Here is a 16,102-nt window from a genome sequence, read left to right on the forward strand (position 1 = left end):
AGTGACAAAATAAAATAAAATAACAATTATTCAATTTCCCAGATTGGAAAACAATACAACAGGAAAACGGATCAAAACATTGCAAGTATAGAAAAAGGAAAAATAGTAAACATGACAAAAAACCAGTGTTGGGGAAAGTTACTTTTAAAATTAATGCATTACAATACTGAGTTACTCCCTAAAACTTATGTTACTTTTGCGTTACTTTTTAAATCTGGACAGGGCTTGCTTGTTTGTTTTTAATATTAAAAGTTCTATTTTTGACAAAAAATGTAAAAGCCTTTTTACACCAAAAACCTCAGGCTTAGAGAAAAGTAAATTCACGTCTGTATTGTAGACCGCAGTAGAAAAAAATGTAAGCTCTTCAGCAATAAAAAAGGAAAACAAAAGTTATTATTTGGAGTAATTTTTGCTTATTAGTATGGATAAATTGGATCATCGAAGGTCGGCAGCAAAGACATCGGTTAATAAAATGGGATTAAATACATAAAGGATATTTGTATTATTTAACATATTTAATTATTGCAGGTTTGCGTTGAATTTCACAGTTTTTATTAATTTTCAAGAATACTGTATCTGTTTTTTAGTGAGTGAGATGAATTAATGCATGTTCACATTTATTCTAGAACTAAAGTAACATCTTACTCACAATTTCTCTCAACATGGGGAACTTTTAATCAATAAATGTGGGGAAATAACTAGCATTACTTATTTGAAAAAGTTACTTTACTAGTTACTTGGAAAAAGTAATATTATTACGTAACTTGCGTTACTTGTAACACTGACCACTACTACTACTACCACCAATAATAATAATAATAATTCTAACCAAACAGGTAAAAAGTCTAAATATAAATATAAGTAGTAAGTATATGGTGCAAATGTAAAGAGGGCTTGGGCCAAAAAGGCCACCAAATCGGACAACAATTTAACACAATTAAACTAAATGTGACCCTGGAACACAAAACCTTAAGCCTTAAGTAACACAGGATTATTTGTAGCAATAGCCAAAAATACATTGTATGGGTCAAAATCATTGGGATATTAAGTAATCATGTATACGTCAGCACGATGTCAGAGCAAGTCGGACGTAACTAGGACACTTTTCTAACCGGCGTGCATCTTGCGTTGATCACCGGTGATCGATTCTGCGCAGATTTTGCTCATCTCAAACGAGCCTAGACCCATATTCACTGTCTATTAGACGTATACATGTAGTCGTTCAATAGTGGTCTAACTAATGTCTAGTCTATTCTTGGGCTATGGTTAGATGTCTATTAAATTTTCACTGACAGCCCAAATTCAGTCTTGTTTTAGCCTAGACCCATATTCACTGTCTATTAGACGTATACATGTAGTTGTTCAGTAGTGGTCTAACTGATGTCTAGTCTATTCTTGGGCTATGGTTAGACGTCTATTAAATTTTCACTGACAGCCCAAATTCAGTCTTGTTTTAGCCTAGACCCATATTCACTGTCTATTAGACGTATACATGTAGTTGTTCAGTAGTGGTCTAACTGATGTCTAGTCTATTCTTGGGCTATGGTTAGACGTCTATTAAATTTTCACTGACAGCCCAAATTCAGTCTTGTTTTAGCCTAGACCCATATTCACTGTCTATTAGACGTATACATGTAGTCGTTCAATAGTGGTCTAACTGATGTCTAGTCTATTTTTGGGCTATGGTTAGACGTCTATTAAATTTTCACTGACAGCCCAAATTCAGTCTTGTTTTAGCCTAGACCCATATTCACTGTCTATTAGACGTATACATGTAGTCGTTCAATAGTGGTCTAACTGATGTCTAGTCTATACTTGGGCTATGGTTAGACGTCGATTAAATTTTCACTGACAGCCCAAATTCAGTCTTGTTTTAGCCTAGACCCATATTCACTGTCTATTAGACATATACATGTAGTCGTTCAATAGTGGTCTAACTGATGTCTAGTCTATTCTTGGGCTATGGTTAGACGTCTATTAAATTTTCACTGACAGCCCAAATTCAGTCTTGTTTTAGCCTAGACCCATATTCACTGTCTATTAGACGTATACATGTAGTCGTTCAATAGTGGTCTAACTGATGTCTAGTCTATTCTTGGGCTATGGTTAGACGTCTATTAAATTTTCACTGACAGCCCAAATTCAGTCTTGTTTTAGCCTAGACCCATATTCACTGTCTATTAGACGTATACATGTAGTTGTTCAATAGTGGTCTAACTGATGTCTAGTCTATTCTTGGGCTATGGTTAGACGTCTATTAAATTTTCACTGACAGCCCACATTTTGCCTTGTTTTAGCCTAGACGTCAGGGGCTGTGTTTGAACGGCTAATAGATGTCTTTTAAACGCAAAATTGCTTGCTGGGTTATTACTGATGCGCCAACGCACTGTATATGCACTACTCACTATACATCATATTTCTGCTTGAACACAGTTCAGTATTATTCACGTAGCAGCTTATACAGCGAATGTTTTATAATGGATGCTCACGTGTTTTGAAGAAGTTTGTCAGGATCAGTGGTGTGGTGTTTATATACATATGGGCATCAGACGCTCCAAAACACCCTTTTCTTTATTCATCTGTGAGGACCGATCTGCCAGAACCGTGCTTGCTAATCTAATCTAAAATTATAATACTTTTAACAAACGATTACCTACACCGACTTCACTGGAGCTAAGTTACACTCTATAAAAATATTGGCCTGACGCTTTACTATTGGGGGCTCTGGCAGCTAACGTTTGCTATAATGGATAATCAAATCTATTCAACGGCATCACCGAACTACAGACGGGCTTAGCTAACGTTATGTATTTAAATGGGTGAGCATGAGAAGAGAGACTACATAAATTCACTTGTGACTGAGTTTAAGATGTTAAATTAGTTATTTTACTCAGTAAAAAAAAAATTGTTGTTCGCCATGGCTGATAGAAGTCAATCAGACTGGCGGCGGCAGTGGCGGGGAAACGTAGAGGGCGTGGTCACTAGTCGAAAGTGACCAATAGAAAAAGGCTTTTTATCCTGGTATATAGAGACCGCCTAACTGTGATACAGCTTTACTCGCAAGCAAAACTTTTCAACTTTCAAACAAAAATTTTAGACCTGCAAAAAAAGACAGCAGAAAAGAGAGCAACATTTGTGCTTTCGCAATGAAAAATGTGTACAATAAAAAAAAAAAAGAGATTGTAAAAAAATGTACACGCACTTTAAATAATTTTGTTATCAATTTCTTTATTTTTGAGATTTAAGAAGACTTTTTTTTTGCAAACTTTTATTTTTTAATTACAAAATAAATAGTTTTACTCTTAAACACAGTATATTTGTTTGAATAATAAAGACACAAAAATAACCCCATACACTACACCACTAGTTCTGAAGTATCCATTAAATTATTGCATGGTCAAATCAATGAACCTCATCGTTTTTACTGTGTTGAGCTTTATAGCCAATTAAATACGATTGTGTTGAGCTTATGAACGCATTGGCCAATCAGAGTCGTTTAGATTAGTCATCGCTCACGTGTACTCTCAACATAAGCAGCAAAGGGCCGATGTAAGTACGACGTGTAGATCACAGTGTAGATCAGCTTTATTTATATATTTATTTTTAGTGTTCTTTGCTTGCTTTCTAAATACAATATTCGCTCTTTGAAAACCCGATATTAAAGCGTTGTAATTAATAATTTACAATGTTTTTTATTAAACTGTGACAACGTTAAATACAAATTTAGTTGTATTAAAAACGTTACAACATGCCACCCATCTGTTTTATGGGTTTAATACGGGTTTATGATGTGCGTAGCTTACACTAAAAATATGCAAATATTTGCAAAGGACAGTCAAGAAATTAATAGACCTTAACCATCGCAAACACAGCATCTAGGCCCATTGTTTTTAGTTTCAAAGGCAAAAACATTCAAGTCCAAATAAAATTGCCCAAGTATAAGTGATCAGGATAAGCAGCTTTAGTGCAACCAGCAAACTTTTTGAGTTGACAACAACAGAAAATATCTTTTGTGTTTAACAAAAATTACAGACAATAATAAAAATGTGCTTACCTTCAAACCCAACAATGGAAATCTCTCAAGTCAAATTCCAGATGGCAAAAATATAAGGTCAAGATAACAAAACCGAAATGTCTGCAGAACATCTAACAATCTCAACTGCAGCTCTCTGGATTGTAGTTCATAATGACCTCATTCACAGGTGCTCTCCTCCTTTCTTTCTTTTTGTGGCTCATCCCCAATCTCGTCACAATAATTTCCCTATCCTTTTTATTTTATTTTTAAAGTAACTTTTAAATTTTGTAATTTTACTTTTACTTAAGTATGTTTTGAATTAAGTATTGTACTTAACTAAATTTGAAATCTTATCTGTTATGAGTAAAAATAAATTAAAAATAAATAAAATTAAATAAACAAGCAAAAAAAATTGTGCATGGAGGGAAGGAGGGGATCGCGCATCGGAAACTATCTGACAATGGCACAGTTTTTTCCTAAATACTTGAATGTCCCTGAACCATTTTGACTTAGATTTGCACTACTGTTTTAGTGTTTAACAAAAGGATGCTCTACTGAATCCACAGTTTATGCCACATTCAGTGGTTGTAATGTTTAATGTTTTATGGGATCATTTGCACTAAAATGACTGTTTCCCTAAATGTTTTATATGGTTATTTATTTATTTATTTTTTTAATTGTATTTTATTTATTTGTTTTTATTGCACTTTAATTTGTAAAGTTGTTTCCTTAATTAAAAACAACCAGGTTGAGATTTATATCCCCTTGTCTTTTTTGAACTACACTAGAAACCCCCACCCACCCCTGCTGTTCAAAAAAAGAGTTACTTTTTACTTTTACTTGATTAGATTTTTTGACCATTACTTTTACTTGTAATTAAGTAAAATTTCATTGAAGTAACAGTACTTTTACTTGAGTAGCATGTTTTATTACTCTTTCCACCTCTGTAAAAGACCATATACAAAACTTTTTTTTCATGACACAAGTCACTGGACATGTACCAGATACTATTAAGATATTACACTTCCATTTAATCTGTTTGTCCAAAAAATCTCTTGAGTCAAAAATATCCAGATGCCAAAATCAGACTTTATTGTTAGAGACAACAAAGCCAAGATGCATAGAACATCACAGTCGCATCTCACATTTATGTAAAGTCACAACTGAATCATCCCTTCAACAAAATATGATTTACATAGTATACTTGTTTAATACCTTTATGCAACTGAACAACTGATCAGCCGCACTGAAATAACTGTGGCGGGAATATTGGGGAGATTCCGAAAAAAAAAAAAAATACAGGAAAGCACACCTGCAACAAGATCATTATAAAAGTGTGAGCGTGATAGATGTTCTACATTGTTTAATTTGTTGTCTCTAAAAAAAATATATAGTCTGATTTTGGCATCTGGATCTTATTGAGAAGATTTTCTACAACCGCTTTTGAATTAAGGAGTAAGTGTTATGTCTTCATGCAATATAGAGAGACACATACATGTCTAGTACATGTCAATGAATAAGCTTACAAAAGTTTACAATTGTTTTAGTGCAAATGAAATTTTTTCATACTTCTGGTGGTAATTCGTTCTCTAAAAATATACTATACAAGTTTAAAATCTGATCCTGCAAACTTGGGATTGGTTTGTTTGTTAAGTAATTAGCCTATAAAATGTAATTGTTTGAAGACCACCAAACTGATTTTAAACTGTCCGTAAACCAATTTAAACACAGTAAAATTCAAATCCAACCAATCTGTCAACACTGTCTGCCCTCCCCCAGTTCAATTATAATTTCATTTAATTTTCATAAGTTTTACACAAAATACTATACAAAATCATCAATACAAAATACACAAGAGGTAGGCTACTTTTTCCAGAATTGTGTGATATACACGGGAGGTACCAGTACTGCTGATAACATTATATAATAATTATCTTTCTGTGTTTATGATATATCAGTATTTATGAAGAAAAATGTTAAATGTTGCTGCAAATGTCTACGGTTAACAAAATCTCATTTAATGATGATTTAATTAAGAAAAAAAGTAGACCTTTTCAATACTACTACCTGCTCCAACCTCAGTTGTCCAAAATACACATCACCTTTAAGGGAATATCCGTTTTCCTGTTGTTGAAGAAAATCTTCTCTCTTTTTCAAAAGAATCTCTTGACAAACAAAGCCAAGATGCCACAAAACATCTAGCAATCACACTTGTAACTCTGTTTTTATACATTTCTTTTTACCCTGTATAACCAATAAGTGTACAGTTGGGTGCTTCCCAATTTCCCCAAATCATCCCCCATCCATCTGCTACAATTACTGATGCAATAAACAATTGTATAAGTAATGGAATATTTTTGTTCAAAGTATAAAAACAAATAGTTTTGGTTATCATTGAAGCCAGAAGCATTTTGAAGGCCTTGGAGCCTATGTAACAGTTATTTAAAGGTGATTTGTACCAAAGACTATAGAATACCCAAGACATGTCACACGTGTAGTTTTGAATGGGGAAAAATGCAACGTTCATTATGGCCGCGAAGCCCCGCCTTCTTCGTGAAAGAGCCAATAGTTGATTAGAAAAGTCAGCGCGTCACCGCAGCTGCCGTTAGAAGTCCCGGTTGCTATAGAAACAATCTGCGATCTCAGACGTGCGCTCAGTACTGCGCATGCGCACTGGCTCATCTAGCCGGAAAAATAAGCGTTTTTTCACGCTATTGGAGCACAAGGAACCATATTTATGAGGCAGTTCTTGTTGGATTTCTTTGGAGATTTAAAATATGAAATTTAATCGTAAGCTTGGCGAACAGTTTTGGAGAATTTGATGTTTCCCCATTCAAACAGATAGGAGCTGCACTTGTATGCCCGAGATGCGTTTCAAAGACGGCCGCCGAGTGACATGACTTGCCTTAAAGGGACTTTGTTTGTACACAATAACAGATGGGTGATGAGGAAGTGAAAGTAAAATAAGTCTAAACCACTGTGAAGTTATATTAAGTATATGCACCAGGGTTAAATAAAAGGCTATTTTTAAAAACAGCCAAACTGGTGACACTTTAAGGGAGAAATATTTAATTGTGGAAAGCAGGAGTGGTAAAACTTGGGCTATACTGACAACGTTGTTCTCCACAACATTATTTACCAAACTCTCTGTCTTCTCTTTAATTGTGGCTGTTGTAAAAAAAAATCTTCTCTCTTTGTAAAAATCACTTAAGTCACAGAATTCCAGATAATGCAGTCAACAAAGCTGAGATACCAGCTGAATGTCTGATTAACCCAGTCACTGCTTACACTCTACAGTTCATAACTATTTATCTCAATCACAGATGTTCTTTTTGGCTCAACTTCAGTCACATGCTGCAGTTACTTCACTTGCTGTCTTTGTAAGGGTAGCGGACTGCCAACTAGTCTATTTTTAAAAACGTATGTCAAAACATCACATGAATCATTTTTTAATTGTACCACAAAGTGATAAGCGCAAACTTGTGCTCTGATTGTTTTCACAGAACTGCTGAAGAGAAACATACAGTATGGTTGACAGTGTACTGAACAAAAATACTCACTGCAAAAAATGCTTTTCTTACTTAGATTTTTGGTCTTGTTTCCAACCAAAAATCTTTAAAAATTCTTAAATCAAGGAGACAAGTAAAACATTTTTTTTTGTTTTCAGAATAAACAAGTCAAAATTAAGTGAGATTTTTCTTAGAACAAGTAAAATAATCTGCCAATGGAGCAAGCAAAAAATAATTTAAAAACAGAAAACAAGATTTTTTTTTTTTACCCTATTGGCAGATTATTTGGCTTGTTTCAAGCAAAATCGCACTTATATTTGTTTTGTTTTTTCTGAAAACAAGAAAATTATTTTTACTCATCTAGAAAATCCTTCTCGATTTAAGAATTTTTAAATATTTTGCCGGAAACAAGACAAAAGATCTAAGTCAAGCATTTTTGCAAAGTTGCTGACTTTATTGAGCAAACAAAGTTGAGTTGACAGCCACTTCTTTTGATTTGTCTCTGTTGGTCAGGTCTCAATTTGTATACATTATTCTTAACAGTTCTTGACCAATGATAATGCAACTACAATATTTTGTAAGTTTCAACACACCTATTGTCCAAAATGAAAAAACACTACAACCTGTTTTTATTCTAATTGTGGAATCCCGCCAGGTGGCCCATTTTTTTAAAATAATCTTTTCTGAGGACCAAACATCCCCAGGGGACATATGCGTTACACATTCTCCTGATTTAATAACCTCCTGCTTTGTTGTAATCATCTGTTGTTTGATGAAAATTATCTATGTACAATTACCTTGACATGCAATGTCTGTTTAGTGCCCATACACACATCTGGTTTTAATGTAATTACTTCCACAGACTAATATCAATCATACTAATAACTACTTCTACAAATGTTTATTGTAATTCAGATAAAATAGTACAACAGCTACATGATGTCTGATGTTTCCTTTCTGCCTTTCAATGTTAGGAAGCAAACCCAATTGAAACATCCTGCAAGTTCAGCTTTCTAAATAAAGATTTGTGTCATTGTATCAGTTGCTGATTTTGGAATTTAAAAAAAAAATGAGACAACAGAAAAATAAATACATTTATTTAATATTTATAAAGTAATTTTTATAAGGCATATGCAAAATATGCTTCAGAAATTTATAGTTAAGCTAAAGAAACTGTGTCACACAAAAAAACAGGAATTTTACTTATTTAGAAACTTGATTTTGTGAGGGGACTCCATCTTGTTCTGTTTCTGTTTTTGGGGATCGATATTTTTCCCAGGGGTGTGGTGTTTCCTGGCCAGGCATGAACTCCAGCCATTGTTTGTAAAAACCACGGAAGCCATCAATCTTGTCCAGGTATACGTTTCGTGATTTTAACTGAAAAAAGAAAGATAAAAGGCATAATTAATCCATGGTAGTCCATTATAATCCTGCTCATAGGGCAATATGTGAAAATGTGTAAAAAACAACCACAAATTACACGTATTTGATTTTACTGAACTTTATACTCCTTACAATTTGATTAACATTTCATTATTTCTTTTTACCTTACCATTTATATCTACTGTATACACTGATGTTCAAAGGTTTGTGATCAGTAAGATTTTAAATGTTTTAAAGTTGTCACTTATGCTTATTAAAGTTCCACTTACTTGTTTACAAATACAGAAAAAGTCATATTCTGACATATTACTGCAATTAAAAAACAGTTTTCTATTTTAATATACTTTAAAATATAATTTATTTCTGTAATGCAAAGCTATTACTCCAGTCTTTAGTGTCACATGATCCTATAAAAAATCATTCTAATATGCTGATTTATTATCCATGCTGGAAACTGTAGTGCTGCTAATTATTTTTCATAAATTATTTTTATACTTTTTTTTAGGATTCTTTGATGAATAAAAAGTTAAAAAGAACAGATTTTTTCCAAAATAGAAATCTTTTCTAACAACTTAAGTCTTTACTATCTGTTTTTTATCAATTCAACACATCCTTGCGGAATAAAATAATTTTTTCTTTCAAACAAAAAAGATAGAATAACGCTGTTATTTTTAACGTTTTATTCACAGTAATAAATTCTATTTTAAAGTATTTTTTAGTACTAAAGTACTATTTTAAATTGCAGTAATAGTTCACAATATTACATTTTCTGTATTTTTAATCAAACAAACAGCCTTGATGAGCAGAAAAGCATCCTTAAAAAGCATAAAAATAATCTTACTGATCCCAATCTTTTAATCAGCAGTGTATACTTACTGCACAGCCCAAATAGCTGATCAGGTTCATTTTTTATTGACCCCCGGTTTTACAAACAAGGCTTAAGCCTAGTCCCAGACTAAATTGTAAGTCTGAGCTGTTTCAACTGAAAGAAACATGCACTGATTGATCTTGAAATATGTCAGTGCCCATGTTTTGTCTCAAGATGCAATTACTATTGCCTGGCTTAGTCTGTGACACCAGCCCTTAAAGTTGTAGTGTGCAAAACTGTGTAAGGGACAATTACAAATCGTACAGTGCCTTGCGAAATTATTCACACCCCTTCATTTTTTTTTCACATTTTGTTGCTGCCTTATGTTAAACTACTTTAAATTACTTTTTCCCCACATCAATCTACACTCCCTACTCCATAATGGCAAAGCAAAACATAGGTTTTTAACATTTGTGCAAATGTATTAAAAATTAAAAACTGAAAAGATCCCGTTGCATAAGTACTCATACCCTTTTCTGGGACACTCGAAATTTAGCTCAGGAGCATTCACATTGCTTCTAGATGTTACTACACTTCGAGTGGAGTTAAACTGTGGCAAATTCATTTGAATGAGTATGATTTAGAAAGGCACACACCTCTCAGAAAAGGTCTAACAGCTGAAAATGCATATCATTGTAAAATTTGCAAATCTGGTTTTTGCTTTGTCATTATTATGGTTTATGGAGTGTAAATTTTACAAATGTATTAAAAATAAAACACCGAAATAAGTACATTGCATAAGTATTCATACCCTTAACTCAGTACATAGTGGAAGCACCTTTACAGCCTCAAGTCTTTTTGGGTATGATGTGACAAGATTTGCACATCTGCATTTGGCAATTATCTGCCATTCTTTGCCTCACCTTTTCACCTCTCAAGCTCTGTCTGCTTGGATGGGGGCTGGCAGACATTTTCTAGAGTCCTAGTTGTTCCAATCGTCTTCCATTATGGATAATGCTTCTGTGAACCTTCAATGCAGCAGATCATTTTCTGAACTCCTCCCTAGATCATTGCCTTAACGCAAGTCTGTCACTGAGCTCTACAGGCAGTTATCTTGACCTCAGGACTTGGTTGTTGCTCTGATATGCATTTTCAGCTGTTAGACCTTTTATGAGAGGTGTGTGCCTTTCTAAATCATACTCATTCAAATGAATTTGCCACAGTTTAACTCCACTCGAAGTGTAGTAACATCTAGAAGCAATATGAATGCTCCTGAGCTAAATTTCGAGTGTCCCAGAAAAGGGTATAAATACTTATGCGACGGGATCTTTTCAGTTTATTTTTAATAAATTTGCACAAATGTTAAAAACCTATTTTTTGCTTTGCCATTATGGAGTAGGGAGTGTAGATTGATGTGGGAAAAAAAAAAGTAATTTAAAGTAGTTTAACATAAGGCAGCAACATAACAAAATGTGAAAAAAAATGAAGGGATATGAATAATTTCGCAAGGCACTGTAAATCTTACATATCTTGCTTGATATGAGACTGCCTCATATTTTCAGTTTCTTACCTTGTCATACGAAGCAGGATACTGAGATGCAAACTCCAGCTGTCTGATGATGACATCATTGGGTGGCACTTGGAGTTTGTGCATGTGTTGAAGAAGTTCACGCAGATAAGCATAGTCCAAACGCTTAACTGCCTGGCTGATCAGGGCACTGTAAACATGAGCGTTCGGCACAAGTCCACAAGACTGGAAAAAGTCAACAAAATAAGAATGAATCGAAGTAAGAAAGCACCTTCAAATATTTCTATGAAAGTTGGAAAGAGTTGTAATAAATAATAAAAGAATGATATTAGTTTTCAAACCTCCATTTCAGTAAGCAGTTGCACTGCATGTTTTTGTCTACGGCAAGCCAGAGCAATACTACAGTACGTCTGTGCATTCGCAACCAGCCCTCTGTTAACCATAAGTTCTTTTACAGCCTGAAGAGAAAGAAATCAGTTATTATTTTTACATATTTACATTTATGCATTTGGCATAACTAAGACAATCACATTTCTTCTATGATGGTGCCCCTGCCCATTTCTTTGTAGAAAAGTGAGATCGCCATGAACTAAGATGAGTAACAGCTTTATATAATTTGAAGGGAGTTTGTAAATGAGATATTGATTTAATACAACAGTTGAATAAACAAGAAGTTAATATTAAGTGACATTGTCTGACTATAACACTTTTGCCTCTATTTCGTCATCAAAAATAGTCTGAACAAGTCACAACTGAGCTGCTGCGCATCTCCATTCAAACACTGCGGTGTTTTGTTTATAAATAAATGTGCATTTTGAAACGAATCTATTAAAATGATTCAATTTCCCATTCATAAAGACAGTCACTTGTTTATTACTGAATGAATCAGCCATTATTCAGTAATTAAATCAATGACTTGACGCCACCTACTGACAGATTTCAATTTGTTGTCAAAAGTATCCTCAGTTTTTTAAATCGTTTAATATTTCTGTTCAAAATTTTATATTCAAAACATTTCTCTCAACATATGAATTTGATTGCACTCATGCCACGTCTGAGCCTCATTAAATATATGAAAATACACCTACAAGCCACTTTTCTCTGTTCTTCTGTGCCATCTTTGTAGTACAAATTAATTTTGTTAATACTGATTACATTTAATCGGTAACTTATTCTTATCCTACTTGCTCTTGTTTATATAATTTAAAAAAAATTGACATAGGAGTCAAATATCACCTTGTAATAGGAAGGCTAATTTTTTTATCAGATTTTTGAATGTGCTCCTGAAATTTTGACTGTGCTCCTCAATATTTTAAGTTAGGAGCACAAGTGCTCCTAAAAAGAAAAGTAAGCATAGGAGCCCTGGTCAGGTATCCCTTTAAAATGCAGACTTTTTATTGCTATGATAATGAAACTGTAGTGTGTGGTATAGTTATGCTCAGTGAATTAGGGCTGATGAAGCTCCACAGAGTCTGGGAATCAAATACCATGCTCAACTGTTTGACCAATATTACTGAAACTTTATGAACAGATGATTAAATGCGTTTCTAACCTTAGCCCCGTCCAAGTCTCCAGCTTTAGCCACCCTTCTGATCATAATGTTAAAGAATGTCTCATCCAGGTTGATGCCACTCTTTTTGGCCACATTAATCAAACTCTGCACTGATTGGCTGCCGGCTTCCATGACATTCGCCAATAGTGTGATGGTTTTGATGTTGGGCTCCAGTCCATCTTTGGCCATCTTCTCTAAAAAACCTTCAAGGTTTCCAATCAGAGCAAGTCTATCCGAAGCACTGTTCACAGGTCCCAAGGCAACCACACCTGAGTGACAACTGCTGGGGTCCAGAAGGTTCGGGAGGCGGGAACTTTGTGATTGATATGTCAGAGAGCCACTTGTTGATACAGGCAGGATTTGAGTCTCATCTTGAGATGCGTCTATTCTGCACTGATCTCCTTCTTTTGGCAGACGAAAATCAGTCTCTTTGGCTTGTTCACTGTTCTGTTTGTGTGTGTCAACAAACAGCTCATTCTCAAATGCATCCATATCTAAGTGCTGACATGCTGTCTCCTCTTTGACTTTTGTCTTACGGCTCTTCCTTCCACTCGTGAGTTTTAGGGTCTCTTCCTTTGTTCTCTTTAGTAGCAACGCAGTAGCTAAACCAGGATCACCTAAACCACAATCCCGTGCCACCCGCAGGAGTATGTTGTAATTCTGAGTGTCTGGTTTTATTCCAGTGCTAAGCATCTGGTGCCACACCTACAGAAAAAATGACAATAAAAGAAATACTTCAAGGGATTGTCTTCAAATGATTGCCATCATTTTGTTACCCTCATGATATTGCAAACATATAAGAACTAAAACGTTCATCTTCTAAACAAAATTAAGATATTTTCTTAATGAAACCTGAGAGGTTCCTTATCTCTCCACTGCATTAAAGCCATTTCCGCAACTGAATAAAAAATAAAAAAGGTAACTAGGACTTATTTATCTCGCAATTCAGATTTTTTTCTTAGAACTGTGACATAAACTTGCAATTGTAAGTCAGAATTGTGAGAAAAACTCAAAATGTGAGATATATAAAAAAAAGTCAGAATTTATTTAGTGTTTATATTTGAGTTTAGAACACAATTTTGAGTTAAGTCAGAATCGTGAGATGTATCAGTCTTTTTTAAGCTCAAAACTGAAGTTTATTATTCATAATTGAGGGCTGATATCTTGCAATTCTGAGAACAAAAGTCAGAATTGTAAGATAAAAACTTGCAATTGCGAGAAAAAGTCAGAATTGCGAGACACAAACACATAATTCTTTGAAAAAAAAGTCAGAATTGCCAGTTTATGTCATGCAATTCTAACTTTATATATCGCAATTCTGACTTTATAACTCGCAATTGCAAGTTTATTTCTTACAATTCTGAGAAAACAAAACAGAATTGCATGTTTGTGACTCGCAATACTGATATAAACTCGCAATAGCGAGAAAAATTCAGAATTGCAAAGGCACAAGCAAAATTCTGAGAAAAAAGAAGTTTATATCTTGCAATTCTGACTTTATTTCTCGCAATTGTGAGTTTATATCCCACAATTCTAACATTGTATCTTGCAATTCTGACTTTAGCACTCGCAATTGTAAGTTTATATCACACAATTTTGAGAAAAAAAGTCTGAATTGCGAGTTTATATCTGCAAGTTTAATAACAATTCTGAGAAAAAAAAAAAACTGTATTGGAAGTTTATATCACGCAATACTGAAAAAAAATCAGAATTGTAAGATGAAAACTTGCAATCAAAAGAAAAAAGTCAGAATTGTGAGATATAAACTAAGAATTCTGATTAAAAGTGAATTTATTTATTAGAGTTTATATTTCAGTTTAGAACAATTTTGAGTTAAGTCAGAATCGTGAGATGTATCAGTCTTTTTTCAAGTTTATAACTCATAATTGTGGGTTGATATCTTACAATTCCAAGAAAAAAGGTCAGAATTGTAAGATAAAAACTTGCAATTGCGAGAAAAAGTCAGAATTGTGAGGCACACACACAATTATGAGAAAAAAAGTCAGAATTGCCAGTTTATATCCTGCAATTCTAACTTTATATTTTGTCATTATGACTTTATAACTTGCAATTGCAAGTATCTTACAATTCTGAAAAAAAATGTTTGTGTCTCGCAATACTGAGATATAAACTCGCAATTGTGAGAAGTTTATATTTCGCAATTTCGAGTTTAAATCCCACAATTCTAACTTTACATCTTACAATTCTGACTTTATAACTCGCAATTTTAAGTTTATATTACACAATTCTGAGAAAAAAAGTCTAAATTGCGAGTTTATATCTGTTTATGTTAGGGCTGCACGATTAATCGTTTTTAAACCGAAATCGCGATTTGAAAGGGTGCGATTTTCAAATCGCAAGAGCTGCGATTATTTCGATTGATTATCAAATGTGGTAACAAGCATATAAGTCGTTTTTGACAGGTCGCTTCATGTGCATATTACGTCTTCATGCTTATATTACGTTTGATGCAGAGTTTAACCAATAGGGGGCATTTTAACACTGCATGTAGAGACATACACGGGACGTATTTTTCAGTCCCGCCTCCGCAGAAATATGTTTATCTCGTTCAGTTCCCGCCTCGACATTCATGTTTTGTCCCGCTCCTGCCCGCATAAAAGTAACCTATATAGTTTTTGTTCAGTACATCAATTGAATTTACATGAAACAGTTTGTAACATCTCGTAATTTCACAAAACCCCAGCATAAACGCTCCTGATAAAATATTTGTTATATAGGCTAAGCATCAACATTCACAAACCACTGTTATTCTTAACAGAAGAGCAAGCATGAGCTACTGTGTGCATCCATAGCAGAATGCAAGCAGACAAAGTTAAAGTTGACATCTCAGTTCATACGCGATCTCATAAAGCTCTAACACAATGAATATTATGCACAATGAATCTTTCACTATGTCTATCGTGTGTTTTAATTCGCGAGCACGCAATATTCAGCACGGTGCAAGAATGTTTGAGCAGTGAGTGGATTCTAACTTAAACACCTCTGATGACTGCCTATCCTTGTGCTTACTAATCATAGTTGTAAGTTGTATACTAGTTGTTCTTGCTGCTTTTGTGCAATAGATGAATAACAATATTTTGCTTTTTAGATATTTCTATTTTGCGGGGGTCCCGCGAATCATTTTATTTCCCCGCGTCCCGAACAGCCGCACTCGCCCATCAAGTTTTGTCCCGCGCCGCAGTCGGTTGCCTCGGGTCCCGCTATACTCCCGTAGGAGTGCAGGTCTCTACTGCATGTACTGAGCAAATAACGTTAACGCCATTTGGAAAAGATGAGCGGGAGCAGC

At 34.3% G+C, this 16,102-nt stretch overlaps 1 protein-coding gene across 1 annotated transcript; it reads right to left on the reverse strand.

Moving 5' to 3' along the window:
• Nucleotides 1-8,599: 8,599 nt before the first annotated feature.
• Nucleotides 8,600-13,577, reverse strand: ptcd1 (pentatricopeptide repeat domain 1). The gene is made up of 5 exons (XM_073842674.1): nt 13,572-13,577; nt 12,796-13,500; nt 11,585-11,701; nt 11,286-11,468; nt 8,600-8,901 (listed from the first exon to the last, which is right to left on the reverse strand). Exons 1-5 carry the CDS (start codon nt 13,575-13,577, stop codon nt 8,728-8,730), a joined length of 1,185 nt encoding a protein of 394 aa, XP_073698775.1. The 3' UTR covers nt 8,600-8,727.
• Nucleotides 13,578-16,102: the final 2,525 nt, after the last annotated feature.

Source organism: Garra rufa, chromosome 6, assembly GCF_049309525.1.
Source record: "Garra rufa chromosome 6, GarRuf1.0, whole genome shotgun sequence".
Taxonomy (NCBI): Eukaryota; Metazoa; Chordata; class Actinopteri; order Cypriniformes; family Cyprinidae; genus Garra; species Garra rufa.